At 26.9% G+C, this 23292-nt stretch overlaps 2 protein-coding genes across 2 annotated transcripts; both read right to left on the minus strand.

Annotated features, from left to right (window-relative positions):
- Positions 1–485: 485 nt before the first annotated feature.
- On the minus strand, positions 486–15949 carry LOC135924432 (unconventional myosin-Ic-like). The gene is made up of 22 exons (XM_065459489.1): positions 15859–15949; positions 15127–15218; positions 14129–14244; positions 13022–13180; positions 12706–12826; positions 11848–12021; positions 11273–11371; positions 11023–11133; positions 8538–8609; positions 8211–8330; positions 8039–8109; positions 6004–6109; positions 5760–5840; positions 4637–4780; positions 4468–4516; positions 4288–4415; positions 4007–4112; positions 3711–3828; positions 3037–3233; positions 2776–2844; positions 2620–2704; positions 486–570 (listed from the first exon to the last, which is right to left on the minus strand). The coding sequence occupies exons 1-22, from the start codon at positions 15947–15949 to the stop codon at positions 486–488; spliced, it is 2394 nt and encodes a 797-aa protein (XP_065315561.1).
- Positions 15950–17005: 1056 nt separating this feature from the next.
- On the minus strand, positions 17006–20176 carry LOC135924553 (peptidyl-prolyl cis-trans isomerase FKBP2-like). The gene is made up of 3 exons (XM_065459616.1): positions 20018–20176; positions 19859–19971; positions 17006–17532 (listed from the first exon to the last, which is right to left on the minus strand). Exons 1-3 carry the CDS (start codon positions 20117–20119, stop codon positions 17385–17387), a joined length of 363 nt encoding a protein of 120 aa, XP_065315688.1. The 5' UTR covers positions 20120–20176; the 3' UTR covers positions 17006–17384.
- Positions 20177–23292: the final 3116 nt, after the last annotated feature.

Raw genomic sequence — 23292 nt, forward strand, 5'->3', positions numbered from 1 at the left:
ACTTGTGGCATTACTCATTGCTAATTTTGAAAAAAAGCCTGTTAACCGTAGAGTAGTATTGTTAAACTTAAACGGATCGCTTTGATCCGATTTTTTAAATAGCCTGATTTCGATTTTAGACAAAATAATATTATGTAAGCCTGAAAATTTTGCTCATAGATGGTAGAGAGGTTTTGATCTCAATTAGTCAAATTTCGAGGCTTACAAATATTATTTTGGCTAATATCTTAATCGGGGCGTTTTTAAAAATCGACCAAAATCGGCCGTTTAACAACAATAGTGTAGAGTGAATATATTGTGTTGTATAATTTATAATTTATATACTTCTTTTAAGCTAGGGGAAGCGGTTTCTGGCCAAAATTTTAGCGATTCTAACGTTTTATTGACTTTGGCCCACTCGGTGATTTTGTCTATGAAATTCCAACACTTCAATCTTACTATCTAAAATAATATTTAAAAAAAAAATGTTTATTGTTGTATGTTGTTTATAGTATCAATGATGCACGTACATCTTTATAAGGTTCTGTTTCGGTTTTTCCCTTTTCTAAATCTATGCAAGCTCTAGCGAATCTGTTGTTTACATATTTTTTTTGAACAAAAAAGGAAGATATTTTATAAATGACCATGTCCAAAACTAAGTTATAAATGTCCAATAAACAAATTAGAAAATCAATCAGCAATGATGATAGCTCAACTCAAGGAACAACTGAAGGGAAATTTTTTTAATTGAAGTGATATATTTAAAATTAAACAAATATCTGAAGTAAGGAATAGAATTAGAGATAAGAATTAGGGTTAATTAAAAGCTTGAGATATTCCCTCGAGTTGGACCATAATCAGAATAATTACATCTCTTGAAAAAGAATAACATTTTGTCTATTTTTTTAAACCTTTATTAACAATTTGTAACAATCTTTGATATTTATTATTATACATAAAACATACGTTTTGATTGGAATATATTAAAAAAACAACATTATTTTAATAATTTTTAAAAAAAAATAAATTTTTTTAAACTTTAATTCATAAATTCATAAATAGAAATCATTCGATATAATATAAAAGCTTTAAAAAATTTAATTTAAAAAAATAAATCTTTAAATTTAAAAAAAAATAATTATAAAATAAAATATTAAAATATTAGTGATTCGTAATTTCGATATTTTACATCACGAAACGTATAATTACATTTATTTTTGATTGAACTAGTATTTTATAAATAGATTTGTCATAAATTTCGCAACAAACAACTTGACGTAAACACAATCTACATAATTTTGAAAGATATAATTATCGATTTCCTTTCCTTTGGCTATAGGTAAATTATGAATTTTAAAAGGGTCTTCGAATTTTTTTTCACCTCGAACCGCCAAAAGTCTTAGTAATTCCAACAGAGAAAACTGGTTACGAGACAGCTGTTAAATTTTAAGTTTGATTATTCATTTTTTTTAAACAAAAAAGATTATTCACTAGATCAGAGCCTCGTTAAAGTTTTTTGTTTAAAGGAGTACTGATTGATAGGGATGGTGATCACTTTTGGAGGTTTCATTGTATACGATTCAAATATATAACAGGAAAGAAACTATAAAATAGATTTTTTTTGTATATCATGTTAAATAGACCAATAAGTCGCAACATCTCCTTAATTTTTATTTCCTACTAAAAAAAATCTTAGGTGAGTGACCACCGAAGGGATGTCACGTTTTTTGGAGAATTTAACATAATATGATAATCAATATATTATTGCAAAGATAGGAAGATGGTCACCGGGCGAAATGATTATCAATATAAAAAGTATATGTGGTAGTTTTGGCAAGCTGCTCGATTTGAGCCGATTTTTAAAAATGGCTAACTCAATATTTTAGAAAAATATTACTCAATCCTGAAGATTTTAGTTATAGATGACCCAAAGTTTTGAACATCTATTAGAGAAATCTCGAGGCTTGGCTTGGGCAATATTTTTCTGGTTAAATTATAGATTTAACCATTTTTAAGAATAGTCTCGAATTGAACGGTTTAACAACACTAGTATATAGCATGAGGGAGTCGGCATTTCGGAAAATCGATAATATAAATGATAAATGTAGGCTCTAATTTTTTCAAGGAAATTTCTAGTAATAATATCTTTTAGCAAAGCTTTTACTTTAAGTCTTAAAGACTGCCAAAGTTAAATCAGGCTTAGTGTTGTTAAACGGGCTTATTTGCATTAAGATTTTAGTAAAAATAATTATGTAACTCTCGAGATATGGCAATTAGAGGTCCAAACCTTTCTGCCATCTATGAGCAAAATTTCCAGACTTATAATATTATCTTGGCTAATATCTTAATATGTCCGTTTTAAAAAATCGATCTCAGGCCGTTTAAAAACACTATTTCTATGAAATCATATTGAAGACGATTTCTTTAAAAACACAGATATAATCTAGGGTTAGATAATTTCAAAAATATTGTGTACAAGTATATATCATAACGTTTTTATTTTGAACAGATTATAAATAAAAAAAAAAATTTAAGTATATTTATTTGTAGATTGTAACGTGTAACATCGGCCTTAAATGGTCAAATTCAAAAAATATTTCCTTGAAATTCAATTTTTTAAGCGATCCTAATTTGTCATACCTTTGTAGGGTTATAACGGCTTTTTTGCGAATCAAAAACTTTTGTTTAGCTAGAAATGTTCTTATCCATTTTTGAACGAACACCACTAAAAACATAAAAAAATTTTGATTGTATGATTTATTATATTCTAAAAAAATGTGTATAAATATAGTATACTTGAAAATCTTAGATCTTCCCACATTTTCTTGACGTTGTAGCATCTCCAAATGGCTTGAATCATTGTCACTAGGGAATAGAAATAAAATAAAAATAGAATAGAAATAGAATAGAAATAAAATAAAATAGAAGAATTGAAATAAAAATAGAATTGAAATAAAAATAGAATTGAAATAAAAATAGAATAGAAATAGAATGAAAATAAGATAGCTCTCTTCCCTTCCATTAATAGTAAAAAATCAATCATTTAATCCACCCAACCTAATTCAATTTTTCGATTAGAATATTTTGTTTCCATCTGGGATATAGTTTTGGCTGATTTCACAAAAATTTTAGTTTTCCCAAACTTGTAGTCAATATTTAGAGTGTATTTGTAATGTTCCAGGATTTCTTTAACAGCTTCGACAGACGAGAATTGATAATATTTTGGCCAAGTAGATGGACATATGCAATAATATCTTGAGATGGTTTGTTATTGGATATAAAAAAAATTAAGTTTTATATATAAATTTTATAGATCAACGATTAGCCATTCATTCATTAAATGCATTTAAATGTCCATACATAAAAGTCAGCTGCACCGCCATTTTTTAGTTTGAACATCGATTAAATGCATCAATGTGCCATCACAAATAAAGACAATTAGTAGAAAGTGCAAACTATAAAATGGCACTATAACTTACTCCTATTTATGGACATTTTTAATTAATGAATTGTCAATCTATTAATATATATACATCATAGTGTAATATATAATATTTTAAATATGATCTTAACCACATTTTAATAATTATTAACTTTACACAAAATTTATAATATCCAGACATCCTAAATATTTTTTGCATTACATTATTTTATTTTAAGAAAGTCAAGAGTAACGGCATCTCGTTTTATTTTAGTTTGAAATGATTTTGTGCAAATGCTATATAATAAACCTTTTAATGAAATATTCGTAAGGTCTTTTATAGGCAAAACCCGCTCTACACACCCTGACATTTTCGACCAAGCCCATGTATCTCACTTGATGCCTGATGGTTGTATCGTCCATTGTGTCTATATAAATATAATCCCGTAATTATCAAAGAAAAAGGACTAAATTTAAAGCTAATCCATAAAAAAATGATAATTTTGCTCAGGTTTAAGTTGGCTGTTCATTTGATTTTTCATTTATTCTTAGAGAGTAAAAATGTAAATAATTATAATGTTATTTTCCTATGCAAAAGTTTATTACCCGCCAATTTTTCCATGTTTGGTTTTATGCACCTTATATAATGCAATTCTTCTTTCTCCAGGGTTGTCAGAAGTTTTTCTAGACTGTTTTTAAATTGAGTGCCAACCTGTTACGAAAGAAATAAATGATAATCGTGTTTGATCAAACTAGTCAAAGGTAAAATCGGTATAATATAATAAATCAATTTTCTGATATGATTTATACAACAACAAAAAGATAATTAATAAGATGTCGTATTTAAGGTTTACTATTATATTAAAAACAATATAAATATTTTTTACTGATAAGGGCCTTTTCTTGTCATCCAATTCATCCTTGTGGAATGTTTTAATTAAAATGAGGTGCTTAGAATCACAGAGAATTTCCTTAACGTCCCGGAAGAGTAGATCTTTGTTCTTGTCCAAGAATCCTTCACGAATATTTCAAATGTTATAATAGAACCAATATGTTATATATCAAACCTGCGACGCTGTAAACAACTGGGCCGGCGTAATGTTTTATCTTGAATTCCTTTAAATATAAGTTTTTAATTCAGAAGTTATGAGTTTTGACAGACCCTTATCATTTATTCTGATATAATAATAAAATTTTAAAATAGCAGATATTAAATATAATCAATAAGCATTGAACCTCTGGTTTGAGCCCTTTCCTCAATTCCTTATCCAAACCTCCAGTTGTTCTGGTGGCAAAGGCGGGGTTATCTTTCAGCTTATCTTCCAACTTAGCGTGAAAGGTGATATCTGTTCTATTACCGGGCATTAAACATTCTTCATCCTAAAAATATCAAATTAATTTGAAATATTGAGTATTTTTTATTCTTTATTTTATCAAAATAAAATTTATAGGAGGCATTTGTTCAAGTTTTGTGAATGTGATTGCTGATTGGATGGATTAAGTAGGATACTGTCACCCCGTAGGATCTGGGCGAATAACCCCGATATTCGTTATAGAATTTCTTATAAGTTACCTTGAATTCTGAATTCACATTTAGCGCGAATTCGCGGCGAATAATACAAAAAGAGTACATTTCATATACTTTGTGACGAATTCGCCCTAACTATGAATTCAGGGTTATGAGTAGTTTGATTTGGTGAGTTGAAATAGATGATTTAATCACCAATTACTTACATATTCAATTAGTTGTTTGACTATAAAAAAAATTGCTATAAACATTGATAAAAATTACATACCAAAAATTTTTATAAATATAGTATATATTTTTTATCATAAATATACAAATTTTTCATTTGAAATACATTCTTCTTTTTAAAATAAATTATCTTCATATTTCATAAATCTGTTTCAAAAGTCTAGAGCTCTTGTAATAAAACTAGATCCGTCATTTTTAAAATGAAATCATTAAATAAGCAACTTAAATTAGGTATTATGCAGTTTATTATAGTAAAATATAAATAATTTGTAATAAATGACAAATTAAGCGATTTAAAGCATCTAATTTAAGCATAATAATTTTTTAAATTAGAACACATTTTAAAACGTCAAGTTGTTATTGCTATTAAAATATTCTAACGATTCTTAGCTTTATTTTTCTTTCTCTCGAAATAACCTCCCCACATCTGATATTATTCTCTTCTCCTTTTTTACTCAATCTATACCCTTTTTTTTAAATATTCTTAAATGTTTAATATAATATCTTATTCATTTTCGATTAGAATCTCATTAAGGTTTACCCGAAGATCAATTTAAAAATAATTAATTGTAAAATATAAACAGATCACTATTTTTACTCAACTAGTAAACCAAGAATTCCGTTAGGCGCACCTTGTATGAGTTGACAAATCGGCGAATTATCATCATATTCAATCGGGATCCACTAAATTTATTAAAAAATAATAATAATGTCAAATTTAAATTAATTAAGTCACCCTATTTAATATGTTAACATATAATTATACTATCTTGTCTCTCGTAACTTTAAATATATATTATACGATTAATATGGTAGAATAAATTTTATTTGTAAGAAAATCTTTAACCTCGATCCCTTCTCTCAGATAATCTTCTTGTTCTTCCTTCAGAGTCTTTTCGATAAAAAGTTGATGCAATTTTTCGTTGCAAAAATTGATACACAATTGCTCGAAACTTGTAGTTAGCAAAAAAAATTAAAAAAAAAAATTCTAAATGTCGCTCTTATTTTTTTATATTTTCAAATGAATTAAATTTAAATAAATATATGTTTACCATTGTTAAAATATTCCTTAATTGGAAAAAAAGCTCCCATAAATATAGCTATTTGATTTCCATTTAAGAAAAATGCTCAAAGGGTCTGATACAATCCTTGAGGATTCTGCCCAGTTTAGCAAAGATCGGTAACTAAATTCTGTTTAGTATAAATACGCCCTAGGAACATAGAACTCTGGAAAAGAAGCGATCTGACCCCTTTCAAATTAGAACCTTAAAGTAGTGTTGTAAACGAACGCGTTCAAAATGAACGCGTTCGTGAACGAAGTTCGTTTTTTTGAAAAAAGGTGATGAACGGCGTTCCTTTTTTTTTGACGAACTTTGAACGTGAACGCGTTCCTTTTCTTTGATGAACACGTTCAATTTTAAAAACACTTTTATTTTTATTTATTTGAAAAATTAATATTAATCCGCATTTTTTAACAAAAAATTTTTTTATTTTTATTTATTTGAAAAATTAATATTTAATCCAATCTTTTAACAAAAAAGTCTTATATTTTTTAACCAGCTGTTTTTACTTTTTACTTTTTCCTCTTTCATATTGCAATTAACGTACCATAACGTGCTACTGCTAGAGAAGATAAGATTAAAGTTTATTAATTTAAATATTTTATATTTTAATTTAATAGATTAGCATTTGCATGGATATAAATATTTCATCATCAGATTCTGAAAATCAAAATTCAATATTAGATGAATTAGAATTACCATGGCCCAAATATCAAAAATATTTCACTGTTTTAAAATCAATTCCGAGATATCCTTTTTTTTTGACGAGGAAGAAGAGGGCAGATTGGAGGATGATAACATAGCTCAATTTTTTGAAACAATGGATAAAACATTAAATGTTTTTAATAAATTTTCCCTTTTAAAAGAATTATTTATCAAGTATAACACCGCAATCCCTTCATCTGCCCCTGTTGAGCGAGTTTTACGCTGTATTAACTGACAAGCGTTCATGCCTATCAGATGAAAATTTTGAAAAGCAATTATTATTAAAAATTAATAAGAAAATTTTTTTATAAATTTATTTTTTTATCGCTCTATTATATTGTATTTATAATTATATTATCAAAATAAAACTATTATTTTTTATCATGGCTAATATATTGTGTTGAAAAATATAAGGCATTTATTTATATCAAATTAAATTTTAAAAAAAATTTATCATAAAATTTTGAACGTATGAACGCGTTCATGAACTTGAGACGCGTTCGAACTTACTTCTTTGAATTTGAACGTGAACGTGAACGCGTTCGATTTTTGTCAATGAACGTTGAACGCGAACGCGTTCGATTTTTTTAAAAATGTTTACAGCACTACCTTAAAGTAATCCGAGTTAAAAAATGTATCAAAATTTAGGTTTAATCTGATGAAGAAATAAGAAATCATTAGCCAAAATATTACAGTAAATTATACTTATTCCATCATGATCTTATTCCTAACTACTTTAGAAAATGGCATCACAGGAGATATTAAGTAAAAACTCTTATATAAGAAAATAGCTTTGGAATAATTTGCTAAATGAAACCAACATTATGAAATATAATGACTGTTTAATTATAATAAAATATGGTATAATTATGTGTCATGAGATTTAGCAAATTCAGAGTTATGCTTAAATGACCCAGATCGGATTATTAAAAACTTAAAAAACCTGATTTTGCCGAAATAGTATGTTTCAGCATGCAAAGAGTATACCTACCCCATTGTAATAAAAATTTATTTGTAAAAAATTAATATATATTTAAAAATTAGTTCAAATGTCACTAAATGATTGTTTGAAATTCACTCTTTATATATAAAATTTTTTATAAAAATAAATAATACCTATTAAGAATAAATATTTCGAATCCAAAAATGTCCAAAAGACCTAATCGACATTTAACCCCATCTTCAAGCTTTATATAAAAAATATTAATTTATAATTATTCCAATCTATTTAGTAGTTTGTTATGTTATCATCTATTTTTCCCTAAAAAAATAAGTCAAAATGGAAAACTTGACATTTTTGACATTCGTTCATGCGTTCCACTAGCCATATAAAACAACGTTCATATATGGTCTTTGAGAGGGCATCTCTGGCATAATAGGCCTCGGATTTTGATAGATTTGCTATTGCCTAAAAACGATTAATTATTAAGCAATTTAAAATTCTTATGTGAAATAATATCCTATAAATTTTTTAAAAATTTGCAAAATATTTGTACCATTCGAAGAGGAAATTTATAATGAAATATGTCAAGAAAAGGGTCTCTCGTATGGTTAGCTATCCATAAAAAAATTTAACCCTTATTTTTCAAATATTTAGTAGTCAATTATATTTTACTATATCTTTTCCGGAAGCTATCTTCCTGTGTAGCAAAGCTTTGTTCATTAGGTTCGAAGGGCATTGTATCAGCTGCATATAATAAATTACAATCCATAATTTTATAACTGAATAATTTTTTCCTTTTATCATATATATACAAAAAATATAATTCTCCGCATATAAAAAAAGCAATATGAGATTACATGATTTTCCTTCTTTTCATTATTCAAAAAATAGCTTGATATTAAATCTAACCATAGACATCTCATATAAACCAACCCATCCCACGTAAGGTCTTAATATTTTAAGGAAGTTTTTAGGTGTCCTCAAAGGAGGCGCGTACATAGGAATATATCTGGAGGGGAGGGGGTGGGTTTTAAGAAAATTATTGTTTTTTAAAAAAATCAGCATAAATATATTAGGATTAATAACTATTTCTAATACACAATTTTAAATTAATGTGAATTACAAGAAAATTATACGTACAAACCAACATAAAAAAACTATAAAATAAATGTGAATTAAAAAATATTAAACGGATATAATTGGCGGTATATGAAAAACTATAAAATAAATGTGAACAATAAAATATAAAGTGAATATAACCACCATATGAATCACTTAAATGACCCAAATAGAAATTTTAATTTCTTGTGTCTTTAAAATTTATATATAAAGAAGTATAAAAAATTTAAATGTTGGAAATATAAATTAATACACAAAAAGTTTCTTAGGAATAATTTTATTTTGTATGTTATATATTTACAATGTACAATTATCTCATCCTTGCTTGTCGTCAAATGACTATGAATATTCAAAAGATCCTAACCTTTCAATCTACTTTCAGAAGTTGTACTTCTTAGGTATGTTTTTCAAAGACCTGCAGGCCCGGCTCCCGGGCCGGCATATTTTAATTTTTTTAAATATACCCGGGCCGGGCCTGAAAATTTTTTTCAAAAAATATCCGGGCTATGCTATATATTTTAAAACAGCCTATATTTGAAATCGTTATTATTAGCTAGAAAAATCAAAAATATAATTTATTTTTTAAAAATTCGGGCCGGGCTAAAATTTTATTTTAAAAAAAGCCGGGTCGGGCCTGAAATTTTTTTTAAAAAAAACCCGGCCCGGGCCATAAAAAATTTAGGCCGTTCTGTTATTCTTCTTAAAAAAGAGAATGTTCTCTCATTAGTTTACTATGGGAAGAGTTGCTAATATATATATATAACATAAACATTTTATTACATTGGGAATATAATCCAAAATGTGTTTGAAATAATACAAAGCATCCATAGCATTTTTTGGGACTATATCAATCATAGTTAATCTTTTAATCATAGTTATTCAGCCAATAAGGCATCATAAGATACTTTAACATCTTCATGATAAAAATCTAACAAATATGTTTTTTTCTATCACCATCTGAAAAAGGATTGGGAAGGCTTTTGTGGAAGTAATATATGCAGATTGGTAAGTGCTGCAAGATCAATTAAAAATCATTCATTTATTTGGGTTATAAATGTGTCTAAGAGAAGGGATATTTGTTTTATAATACGCTTCTACTTATCCTATATTAACGTTTAGACGATAAGCTTGCATTGCTACAAGTCGAGGGAGACAAATATTAAACACGTATAGCTATGCTTTTGACTCAACAATAACATATAAAATATGAAATTCTTCATCAACATTAGCCCTAATTTCCTTGAGTTCTAATAAAATGCTCTCCGCTATTCTCATCTTCTTAATCAAATCAATGTCATGTTTTTGAAAAGTAATACTTAAAATAGTTGTATAATTAAATAATACATTCTAATAAGAAAAAAAAATTGAAATAAGTATTGAATCCTATAATTTTCTTGCTTCTGAGGAAATATTTCTTTCAGGCCATTGTGATATTTCAGTAATAGCATTAATAATCGGTTCTTCTAACTCCATAAAAGCTGTTACTGCTTGATGGTGGAGACTCCATCTTGTTGGATAAGTTTGCAATTTCTTTCTCCCTGTTGGACAAGAAGTTTCAGAAATAATTATTATTTGACTAGAAATTTGAAAATGGTAGATAAATATTACGCCCCTAAAAATTTGAAAATAATAGTAAATATTACGCCAAGGAAAACTTGAGATCGAAATAAATTGATTAAATAACTTAGTAGGAATGTGATAAATAAATGTAATTAAATATATATTTAACATGAGATAGGAATAAATATTAACATTAACAAATATAAATTAATATAAACAATAATATTTTTGAAAAATATATCCGGCATCTGCATTTTTTGGCTTGGGGGGGGCTGATTTGACCCCCCCCCTGCAGCCTACGCGCCTGCCTCAAAGTAAAATAGAAAAAGTCACGGAATCTCATATTTTGGTCACTTACTAAAAAAAATATTAAAATCTATCATTAGAAGGAACAATGAAATTTTGATATAATCAGTTTTCTATTTTTGTCATTTGCATTTTATTATCATTGAAATTTTTGTTTTCAATCTGAATTAACCTCGCATGCGAATTTCAAATGATCTTCATTCTTCATCTCCAATTTACCAGCCTTTTCTTCAAAATTTATTTGGCCGAAATGTAGAACCGATCCTATTATGCTAAAAAATGCCTATATTTTATTTTGTTAAAAATATGTTTGATAAATAGGAATTATTGCGTATTGGAAATAAATTATGATTAATTTTTTTTATATCTTAAATAACAATGCTAAATCTTTTGAAATATAGCAAGAAAAATTAATTATATACTTTTTCTTCTTCCTCGGAAACACCGCAAATTCGAAGCCCTTCTAGAACCAATTTTAATTCTTTAAAGTCATCCAAAGTGGCTACGGTCATCGAATCTTTCTATATAAATTAAAATAATTTGGAAAACTAAATGTCTTCTTTTTGATCATCTTAAAAAGGTAATTGGTTACTGGAGACATTTATTGCTCCCAGCAAGTGATTTTAATTTAAATAAAAAACATCAATCAAATTCTATTGAACGCTATTCTGATTAAAATCCTTTTTAATCACTTTGAGCGAGTTATATACCCTACTCTACAAACACTAAATATTTAATCATCTGCTTTACTTTATTAATTCTAAAATTTTGATTTATAAAATTAATATATACCTTCAAAAATAATTATATTCAAATGATTGTTTGTTATTATGCTTACACAATCAATAACATACCAGAATTATAGATAATAAAAAGACTATATCTCTATTATTTTCTATAATGAATAAATGTTTCGGCATATTTGCCAACGAGTTAATAGATTATTATATTTATTGCAATAAAACCCTTCAAAAAACGTTAGACATTATTCTAAAACCTGCATTATATAATTGTATGACGCAGGGTCGGGCTGCAAATACAAAGCATCCGAAATTTCTTTCATCTTAAAAACTTGATAAAATATGTGAAAATTCCTTTCCCCTTTGTTTTGGTAGACGACTCTAGACTTCTCGAGCAAATAGCTAGTAACCTTAGCTCCCACTATTGACCCCTTCATGTTTTTTTTGTCATTTAAAAAATAAATTTTGTTTGACGTTTAATTTTATTTAATTGTTAACATTAATATTGATATGCATAAAAATATTTAAAGTTTGTAAAATATAACTATATATTAGTATAAATATATATAACATTTGGGAATCATATGCAAACTTATTTATATTCATATGAAACTGAACATTGATCAATTAGAAGCCATATTCGTTTCCCATAGGAGAATCATATGTCTTTCATAAATAAACATATATGTAAGGCAAACTATTAGGGCTTTTAAGAGGTCAATTTTTTTTTACGATCAGTCCATGCATATTCTGATTCTATGGTTTATATTATATAAAATTGCAATTCTTTAGAAAATACGAGTACGAATAGATTTGTACAATTATACTGAGAGAAAGACAGCAATATTATACGGCCTAAATAAAATTCTCACTTGACTTTTTAAATGAGATGATAACTGATTTCTTTTAGGTAGAATTAAGCAAAAAAATATGTTCATTTTTATTAGAAAAGCTTCTAAAAACCTATAATTGTGTAAAAATTTTTACTAAATCGTTTTGTTAAATAAAAACAACTTTTAATGACGCTAGGACTGACTGTCTGGATTTTTTTTTAAAAAAATGCAAATAAATGATCGTTTTTAAAACATTAATTTTTTCTTAAAAGAAGGTATCACCATAAAATTAAACTGGATATCCATATATTTTCCGAAACGACTAGAATTGTCATTCCTATTTGTCTTAGCGTTTCCCATGGCCTCGAGGACTGGCACCGATTTTTGCAATTTTTCTCTAACTCTTTTATCATAGTTCATAAATTATTATTATTATTATATAGAAATGAATTTTTCCTTTCGTTTAATCAAAAGTAATTAAAAAATATCGAAATGTTTTTAAGCACAAAAAAAGGGGTCAAAAAATCTTAGTTTTGAGCAACAATAAAATAATAGAGGGAGAAAGAGTAGCGTTGAATGTTTAATTTAAAAAAAACACCTTTCAACTTCGGGAGAATGATGGCTGGCTGCTGCTATGTACAGTATAACTTTTTTCATGGATTCGGTTTTACCCGCTCCACTTTCGCCAGAAATTAGCATGCTTTGATTGCTTTGACTACCCATCATGGCTCTGTAAGCTAAGTCAGACAGGGCGAAACTAAATCAAAGATATATTTGTTATTTTATAAATGAATTTTAAATTTATTCAATATAAAATATCCATTGGTTTTATTTTGATTATTTGAGTTCAAGTTTTTGAAAATGGGCAAACAAATTAGTGCTGACAGGGTAATGTAGAAAAAACGCCATTAGTAACGACATTAATTTTAAAAGAAAAACAACGAGTAATGGGCCACGCCACGGTAAATCCTACTTTTTTTGATAAAATAAGGCAATGTAGCCATCTCCCAAAATATCACGTTTGAAAAAAATATTAATGGCGAAAATGATATGCGAAAATGTAATTTTAACGTGTATATCTTGAGTTATGTTGGTAATTAATATAAATTCAAATTTAAAGCAAGTTTTTAAAGGTTTGATTTCTCTCGCGATATATAATAATATCATAAAAAATAATTAATAATGTAAATAAAATTACCGAATAAAGAATAGGTCAAAACTCTTTTAAATTTAGATATAACCAGAGTTTTAAAAGATATTTTTCAAATGGATCTAAATACATATATTTTTTTATAAAGTGATCTAGAAACAGATACCACATTTTCGTATCTAAATATTTAATAACTCCGGATGTAAATATTACCCTATTTGACACAATTTCGATATTTTAGGACTTTTAAACTTAATTTAGATTGATTTTACATAGTGAGAAAGCGGCGTTTAATTAGTAAGCTGAAAGGGTATTCATATACTAAGTGATTATAAGTTTGAGAATAAACATAGTTCACATCAATTTCAAGCAAACTTGTAATTTGTAAAGTGACAAGTAAACAAAAATGACATTAATGTTAAGTAAATTCCATTATTAAGTTGTGGTAAGGAAAGTTATATAGCTCAAAGGATGCGAGTCTTAGTAAAAAGTCAGGTTAAAAAAAATAAGAATACAATGAATTTCATAGGTATATGAATCAAGCATTTTGTTTACATGTGTGGTGGCATTTCAAATAAGTTGACACCTCGATATTTATTGATAAACTCTGGAGTGTATATGGGAATGTTTTTGTAGGGATTTATCGCTATAAGTACCGATCCTATGTATGTCTTTTGAAGAAGTTATTAAAAGGTTATATTAAATTGGACAAGAAATATAAAAAAAATTCCCTTAAGCCTCGTTTATAATAAGCGCCAAAAACTATGCGTAATATAAAATTCATGCCAAATTATACAACTAAGCTGACATTTGGAGATAAATTATGTGTAGCTCGAGCGATATCGCGATACTTCGTGCGTGCTATGCGAGGCCTTCTTCATTCATAGTTAGCACAAATTCGCGACTAATTATATAAAATATGCTTTTTTTTATATTCTCCCCCCGCGAATTCACTCTACTGTGAATGAGAGGTTAGCATGCATCCGCAAAAACACTAATTCGCCGGGAAGTATACAAATCATGCTGCATTTTCTCTGTATTTATATAATTAGCCCTGAATTCGCGTCAACTGTGAATACAGGATTAAACTGCTTTTATAGTAAGCAAAACGCGATTAGTTTAAGCGATCCGAAATTAATTTGCTACGAAATCACAGCTGATTGATCTTAGCGATAATACTTTTTAAATACAGCTATCGTGATTTCTTCATTTTATTGAGCATTTACTCATTATATCTTATTATTAGATTGATAATATAAATTACATAGTGAAAAATTTTGCATCGCTTGAGCGAATTGCGCTTACTATAAATGCAGCCTTAAGACACAATTTAAAAATGCGAGTTCATTAACAATGTTGATTGCTTTCATATTATTATTTTTTAGATGAGGCACTAGCATTAATTTTACTTAAGTTTTGTATCCTGCAATTTGTAGCACAAAATATTTATGCAAACTTTTATTTCAATTTGGTGATAATCTTATGGGGAGGGTTATGGAGTAAGATTTTTCAATTTTATTTGACTGTTAAGTGATATTAAATTATTTAATTACATATATAATATCTTGCGAATAACGAATTTTCAAATTATCTATAAATGCATCTTCACTCGTATAATCTTCCAATAAAACCATATCCGGTACCCCTTGATTATAATTGAATATAAAGATATGAGTAATCATTTAAATTAATTTTTAGAATTGAATTGCTTTCTGGAGGGAAAAGAATATCGAAATCCCCTTAGGGTATGATTTACGATTAAAGGGGAGAGTTGAAAACTCACTTTATCAAGTCGAAACATGCCATATTTATATATTATCAGATTTCTTTCTGTTTACAACTGTATAAAAAAAAATTAGCAAAAATTTTTAAATAATAAGTAAATATTTTATTCCAACTTAATTTTTTTTGTTAATTTACGAGATTAGTTTCCTAAATAATTGATTTTCATGTTTGCCTATATAAATTTTTGCGAAGCTATAATGAACTTTTTTTCTAAGTCTAATACATGCAACAATTAAAATAAAAACCCCTCTTTTTAAAAGGCATATATTTAACCGCTAGTCAATCCCCAGACAAGTTACACTTACACCCCCCCCCCTTCATCCGTATACACTCTCCCATAGTATGAACGTACCTTTGAATTAATATCCGGGCAGCATAATAAATTGTACTTTAATTTATGTAATAAAATTAGCAAATAAAAAACCCCAATATTCTTTCCCCTTCAACATTTTGCATGACTAATTATAATCACCCCCCCCCCTCCTAATATAAATTATTACCTGTGGCATCTTGGGCTTCATAGAGATGTGAAACTTTGTGATAATCTAGGGAAGCTTTCCTAATAGTACTCTTCCTCTTCATTACTCCCATGTTGGATAAAAATATATATTAATAAATCAATATATAATTTTTCAAATTTTAATTTATCTATTATTTACAGTTACTTTTTTTATATAAAAAAAAGTTTCTAGAATTATTCTTAAAAAATCATTTGTTCAAATCGATTTTATAAATTGAAATTTAATAAGTTAACAAGTTGTTTTTTAAAAAAAAATCAGTCAGGCGTCTTCTCTCTAGTATAGTTGGGTAATGTAGGATAATTCGGTTCAATCTACAAGCACGTGCCGTAGAAAATTCTTTAACATTAATAAGCCGTTTTAATTTATATTAATTTCTTTCAAATTTGAGCTGCTATATTTATAGGAAAACCCAGAAGCCAAAGTAAATTTAAGGCTAAAAACACGGTTTATTCAATTTTTATGCCGACTATAATGGGCTTAAACGGCTAAAAATATAGTAATTAACCAACTATACTCTCTAGAACCTCAAATAAATGTTAGCTTATGACTTTAAGCAAAAATTATATAATTTATACTAATTTGAAAATTATTCTTTTTTAGAGGCCATGCAGGAATTCTTATTTAACGTTGCGTTTTAAAAAAATATTGAAGTAATTCACACAAGCCAATAATAGGTATAATTTGAAAAATACTGAGCGAAATGAAAAAACTACAATTTAAGTATCGCAGTTATTTTGATAGCTAATTTCGCATCGTTTGGGAGAATCGCCTTGCTAAAAATGATATAAATTATTAACTTAAATAGTCAGAATTTTAGAAAGCTTATATAAAAAATATGGAACTCTTACTGTAAAAAGCAGTATGAAAAATGTATGTCGGGATAAGCTCTTATAGCAAGCTTGGTAATTCCTTCTGCTCGATACGTTTTCTATAATTAACCTCTAAACTTCACGCTAGAAATTTTACAAATCCTATGTAAGTAGATTATTTAAATTAAATAAACATTTCCGTTCCGATCCCTTCCATTCCTCACTTATTAAGCATGACACTTTAAAAAAAATTTAAATACGTATTAAATAAATATATATTTTATAAAAAGCACTTTTAAAAATTTTAGATAGTCGATATTATAAATAATTAAACACGTATCAAATAAATATATATTTTATAAAAAAAATATTTGAGTTTCACAATTAGGTCAAAAGGCGTATTTCTAAAAAAAAATTGCCGTTTCATAAATGCATAATTTTTGCTTGATAAAAAAAAGGAAGAATGAAATTCATAATTATAATCCTAACAATCAGGAATTTTAAATAGTGGATTATCATATTAAAATCATGAAATATAAAGTAATAAGTGAAAAGTGGTACCGTTGGTGACACAATAATAATTGATATTCTTTTGCATTACATAATTTATTTAAATATTAAACTTATAATAAAAATAATTTCTGGAAGAATTTCATATAAAATCTTTGATTATAAGAATTTTGTAGAAAAAGAGCATCACAATTCATTATTGGCACTTTCAATCTTGACCAGTTGGATGTCAAAATGAAGGGTAGCATTCGGGGGGATAACAGGTGGATAACCTCTTTCTCCATAAGCCAATTCAGGAGGTAAGGAAAATATTTTCTTATCATTTTCACACATTCTATAATAAAAAACATATAGACTTTAAAATAATGAACAAAAAAGAATATTTTTTTCAATTTAAGCATAAAATGAAAATTGGAAATTATATTTATACTCAAGCCAAATTTTTTTAACTAATCTTGTTAAATAATTACACAATTAGATATTTCACCTGAAAAAAAATTAAATGTAGCTCTTAAAATCTTAATGAATTCTGATAATTTTGATTATGTTTTATAAATTAAATACTTAACCCTGGAATACTTGACATTCGTAAATATAACAACTAACATAAATGAAAAATTTATAACATGATTTTCGTCTTTTAAAGATGTTAAAAATAATTATAAAAATTTTACAATCCTAATCATACTCAGAAACCTCTTTCTAGTAAAAATTTATGGTAAATTGGATCATGGTTATATATAGAAAAAAATAAATCTCAATTCATTCACCAACAAGGAAAGTAACCAAAATTTCCTTATTAGATAACAAGGATGAAAGATCCAACTTTGTATCAAACGATTTGAAGATGATGTTAATTATTATATACGATGACAGATAAGTTAAAAGGAAACAAGGCCCTATTAATTATTGCATTAATTTAGGGATCCGAACTAAAACGAATATTGGTTTGGATAAAAATAACGTTTCAAGGTTTAAGTTCGATGGTAAAATGAAAATATCGGTCAGTTCAAACCTCTAAAAAATGGTGTCGAATAATTTTTTATATACACCTATATTCGAATTATATATTTTATTTGTTATGATTTTTTGTTAATTTTATTGAGTTCTAGAGGGCGGTATCTTTTGATGTGACGTTCACAATTTTTTCCATGGTGCCCCTTTATAGGGATCATAATCAGTAATATTACATTTTGATAGCAATTTATAATAATATATGTAAATAATTTATATATTGGATTCAATTTATCTCTAGGCATATAAGCTTAAAAACGTTAAAAATTGTAAAATGGCAATATACTAATGTTTATAAAAATGGTAACAAAACAAATTAATTTTAACAATATACTAGTAATAGAGCTGCACCATTTTTTGGCCAATATTAAAGTAATCATCTTGGAATGTTAAAACACTGACAAATATTTATCAAACAAAAATATTTTAAGAAGGGGGTTAGTAGCAGCAAATAAAATCAGCCCATGTTTTGTATCAGCAAACTTTGTTCTACAAGTTGTGATGCTAATTCATATCAAGATGTTTATGAATAAAAAATTAGCAGTCAATCTTGTGCCAATTCTATATACACATTTTTAATTATCACTTTAATTAATATCAACAAAAATATTGGTGCATACTAACTAGTAATAACTTCCACATGATTTTATAAGCACAAAATTATAAGGCTAAAACCAGTTCACAGGTGATAGAAAATCATTAAACAGTTCAGATTTGATAAATAAATAACTGATTTAATGGTTAGGTTTTGATTCCTGCATTAATTACAGTAAAAATAGTATTTCCAACTATAGTAAATAGGTAGTAATTCTGTATAGAATGAGCAAAAAATATAAAAATTTATTCTAAAATTATCAAAAAAAAAATTCTACCAGAAATTTTCAAAAAAATGACAATATTTAAAATAATATTCAGGGCTTTTACAGTTTCCAAGGGATTAAAGATGTGCCCCTCCTTCCTCCTGACTATGTTACTGTTTAGAATGTTAATACAACTAAAAATAATATCATAAAAAATATTTCAAGGAGTCAGTATTGACATGAAGTCAGACTATGTTTTTGGATTACTTTTTAATAAATTTTGCCAATTCAACCCTGAACAAATTAATGATAAATCAATTCTAACACTTCCTTAAAATCAATTTTTGATCAGCAGATTCTAACATTTTTTTTATTAATAATTTCATTTTAAAAAAAATTTTAATGTATCAATATTTCAAGATGTTCAATAATAAAACATAACTGACAATTCTGATATAGACATTTAATACCAGGTCTTAATATCAACAAAGCTCTATTTATTTTTATAAAATATGGTGATATAGTGCAAACAATTAAGCATTTTTAGATAACAGAAACATGTATGTGTTTTTATAAATATTCATAATCACTTTGCTAGATACCATATGAAATGTATCACTTATGTTTTGCATAATGACACAACACTCAATTATATAAAATTATTTGAAAAAGAATTTGAGCAAATGTTAATATAACTGAACATATAATTAAGCAAGCAATTTGTAAAAGGTTGATAATTTTGCTACACATCATAATTATAAAGATAAAATGAGTAAACGCCTAATGAATGATGATATTGTAAAAATAAAATGTTATCTAAAATATAGGCAATATAAATTAACTAACCCCTCAAGTTCAATATCCCATCCTTTAATAGCCCGGCCAGCACCTAATGGAAATTTGAAAGGAGTCCCTCTGGTTTCACTAGAATCAAACACAGAACCATCATCCAGAGTACCCTATTGTTTAAATTTTTTATATATGAAATTTTCAAAATAACTTTACTTTATAATTAACATGTAACATATCTCCTTTTTTGGCACATTTTAAAGCAAGACAGCAACCAACGCTGCAAATTAATATATAAAATTGACTTATACGATTCATTCAAGCCACACGTTTGTTATTTAAATATTATATTCTTTCTCATAAAATTGGATGACGTGCGCGCTTCTATGACACCATCATTTGACAGATGGAAACTACAAAACAGATAATTTATAGGTTTTATTAGTGTTGTTAAGTTACTATTTATAATAACGTGTGACAAATAGAATAAAAATACCTTGAAAAGATTAAAGTTTTATTTTAAAGAAAACAAACTTATAAGTATAAATATTTGAATTGTTTTACATTTTATTATTCTCCAATATTGAACAAATAACATATATAAATATTCGTCATTGCATATACTATGTCATTGTGTAGGAACATATAAACGGATAAAAGCTATGAAAATATATTTTTTTCATTATAAAAGAATAATTTCATTTCAGTTACTAGTTTTTATCAATAATTCCCCCTTTACAGGTTCTTTAGGTGAGATGGCCAATATTAGCCCCAAATATTAATATAATTATCACTAATTTAAACAAATATATTATTATTTTATTTAAATAGCTCTCATGCGAAATTTTAGCGCTTATTTAAACAAATGCGTTCCTATGACATTAAATCCTTTTATTATTTATTTTTTCCTTCCGAAATCATTAATATTAGAGATCTATAATTATTATAAACGGTATTAATACATTTGAATACAATAACTAGAGGCAGAGTTCCGCAATAGCCATATTTTTAGCCCGTCGGCATATAATATGTGTTGACATGTGTCCAGAGAGTTTTAAAAAAAATTAACATTGAAAACTTCAACGGACTGAAATGGGTTTAAAAAAATATGTGGGCAGGCAGTTCATGTAGTATTTTTCGAGCAAAATAAGAGAAAGGATTTTCATACTAAAACATATTTTATATTTATAAGTAAAAATATATTAAAACAAATAAGAAGACAAACCAATTAATATAATAATAAACATTGAGGGGGCGCGATTAAACAAAATTGTTAGAAAAATATCAGAAGGCGGATAAATATTTGAAAAAATAAATAGGTGACGATTTAAATTTTTATAATATTGACCAACAATGTTTCAGGATAAAAAAACAGCCATTACAGACTTCTAAAATGTACAGACCCATCCAGAAGATGTCATTGATAAAATAATTAATTCCAAATGGCATTGGCGTACGCAGCGGTGGGGGGGCAGGGGGCACCCCCTTCCCAAAGCCAAAAAATGCAGATGCCGGATTTTCAAAAATATTAATGTTTATATTAATTTATATTTTTTAATATTTATTCCTATCTCATATTAAATAAATATTTAATTACATTTATTTATCACATTCATCTATTAAGTTATTTATCAATTAATTTCGATTTCAAGTTTTCATTGGCGTAATATTTATCTACCATTTTCATATTTCTAGTCAAATAATAATTTTTCTAATACTCCTTGTCCAACATGGAGAAAGAAAGTGCAAGCTTGTCCAACGAGATGGAGTCTCCGCCATCAAGCAGTAACAGCTTTTATGGAGTTAGAACCGATTATTAATGCTATTACTGAAATATCACAATGGCCTGAAAGAAATATTTCCTCAGAAGCAAGAAAATTATTGGATTTAATACTTATTTCAATTTTTTTTTTCTTAGAATGTATTATTTAATTATACAACTATTTTATGTAATACTTTTCAAAAACATGACATTGACTTAATTTAAAAAATGAGAATAGCGGAGAGCATTTTATTAGAACTCAAGGAAATTAGGGCTATTGATGAAGAATTTCAATTTTATATGTTATCGTTGAGTCAAAAGGAGAGCTATACGTGTTTAATATTTGTCTCACACGATTTGCAGCACGGCAAGCTCATCGTCAAAACATTAGTATAAGATCAGTAGAAAAGTATTATAAAATTATAATCCAAATAAATGAATGGTTTTTAATTCATCATGCAGCACTTACCAATCTGCAGATATTACTTCCACAAAAGCCTTCCCAAATTTTTCAGATGGTGATAGGAAAAAAATAATATTTGTTTGATGCTTTAATAGCTGAATAACTATGTTTAAAAGATTAACTAAGATATAGTCCCAAAAAATGCTATGGATGCTTTGTATAATTTCAAACACATTTTAGATTTTATTCCCAATGTATTAAAATGATTATATATATTAGCAACTCTTCCCATTAGTAAACTAATGAGAGAACATTTTCATTTTTAAGAAGAATAACAGAGCCCTGCAGAGATACAATTTGCAGGGCACGGCCTGGATTTTTTTTCAAAATTTTTTTTCAGCCCGGCCCGGGTTTTTTTTAAAGAAATTATATTTATTTTTGATTTTTATATCTAATTTAAATATTTGGTTTTAAAATATATAGCCGAGCCCGGATAATTTTTTTGAAAAAAAATCAGGCCCGCCCCGGCTGTTTTTTTAAAAAAATTTGGGCCCTGTCCGGGTGTATTTAAACAATTAAAATACGATCCGACACGGGAACCGGACCTGCAGTTCTCTGGAAACATACCCAAGAAGTACAACTTCTGAAAGTGGATTGAATGGTTTGGATCTTTTAAATATTTATAAGCATTTGACGCCAATCAAGGATGAGTAATTGAAAAATTAGCTCACTCCTAACGAAGATTGGATTTACATTCTAAATATATAACATACAAAATACAATTATTCCTAAGAAACTTTTTGTGTAAAGGCTCAAAATATTCAAATTTCTATTTTGGGTCATTTAAGTGATTCTTTACATATAATTTTTTTATAATTTACAATAATTTAAAATTGTGTATTAGGAATAGTTATTAGTCATAATAAATTTATGCTTGATATTTTTAAAAAACAATAATATTTCTTAAAAAATTTTATTATCCCCCCCCAGACCAAATTCCTGCATACGCGCCTGCCAAATGGTGAACAATAGGAATGTTACTTTGTTTAATTTATTTTTTATACTATATATATTTTTATGTATTATCAAGTTAGATAAATTGAATTATAATAATTTTTAAAAAGATTTTCATAGCTATTTATATAGTTAATAAATATACAAAGGTATAATTTGCAACTGAGGGAAATCAAATATCTAATACTATAATAATTTTATTTCCAATTCCAATTGAGAATTTTGGTAAATAAATATTATATCATTTAATTTAATATTATCAAATTTACCAGTTTCACTCTAACTTACTATAGAGAAAAGAAATCTAAATAA

This window comes from Gordionus sp. m RMFG-2023, chromosome 2 (assembly GCF_954871325.1).
Source record: "Gordionus sp. m RMFG-2023 chromosome 2, tfGorSpeb1-WG-v2, whole genome shotgun sequence".
Classification (NCBI taxonomy): domain Eukaryota; kingdom Metazoa; phylum Nematomorpha; class Gordioida; order Chordodea; family Parachordodidae; genus Gordionus; species Gordionus sp. m RMFG-2023.

Excerpts from the sequence above, each read along its gene's own strand:
- LOC135924432 (XM_065459489.1), bottom strand. The coding sequence starts at position 15,949 with ATGGGAGTAATGAAGAGGAAGAGTACTATTAGGAAAGCTTCCCTAGAT. Across the intron at positions 13,181-14,128 it reads TTTGAAATGCCACCACACAT|TTTCGCCCTGTCTGACTTAG; the intron begins GTAAACAAAATG and ends TCTTTGATTTAG. Across the intron at positions 6,110-8,038 it reads GAAATATTTATTCTTAATAG|TTTCGAGCAATTGTGTATCA; the intron begins GTATTATTTATT and ends GCTAACTACAAG.
- LOC135924553 (XM_065459616.1), bottom strand. The coding sequence starts at position 20,119 with ATGAATCGTATAAGTCAATTTTATATATTAATTTGCAGCGTTGGTTGC. Across the intron at positions 19,972-20,017 it reads TGTTACATGTTAATTATAAA|GGTACTCTGGATGATGGTTC; the intron begins GTAAAGTTATTT and ends TTTAAACAATAG. Across the intron at positions 17,533-19,858 it reads TGGGATATTGAACTTGAGGG|AATGTGTGAAAATGATAAGA; the intron begins GTTAGTTAATTT and ends TTTTTATTATAG.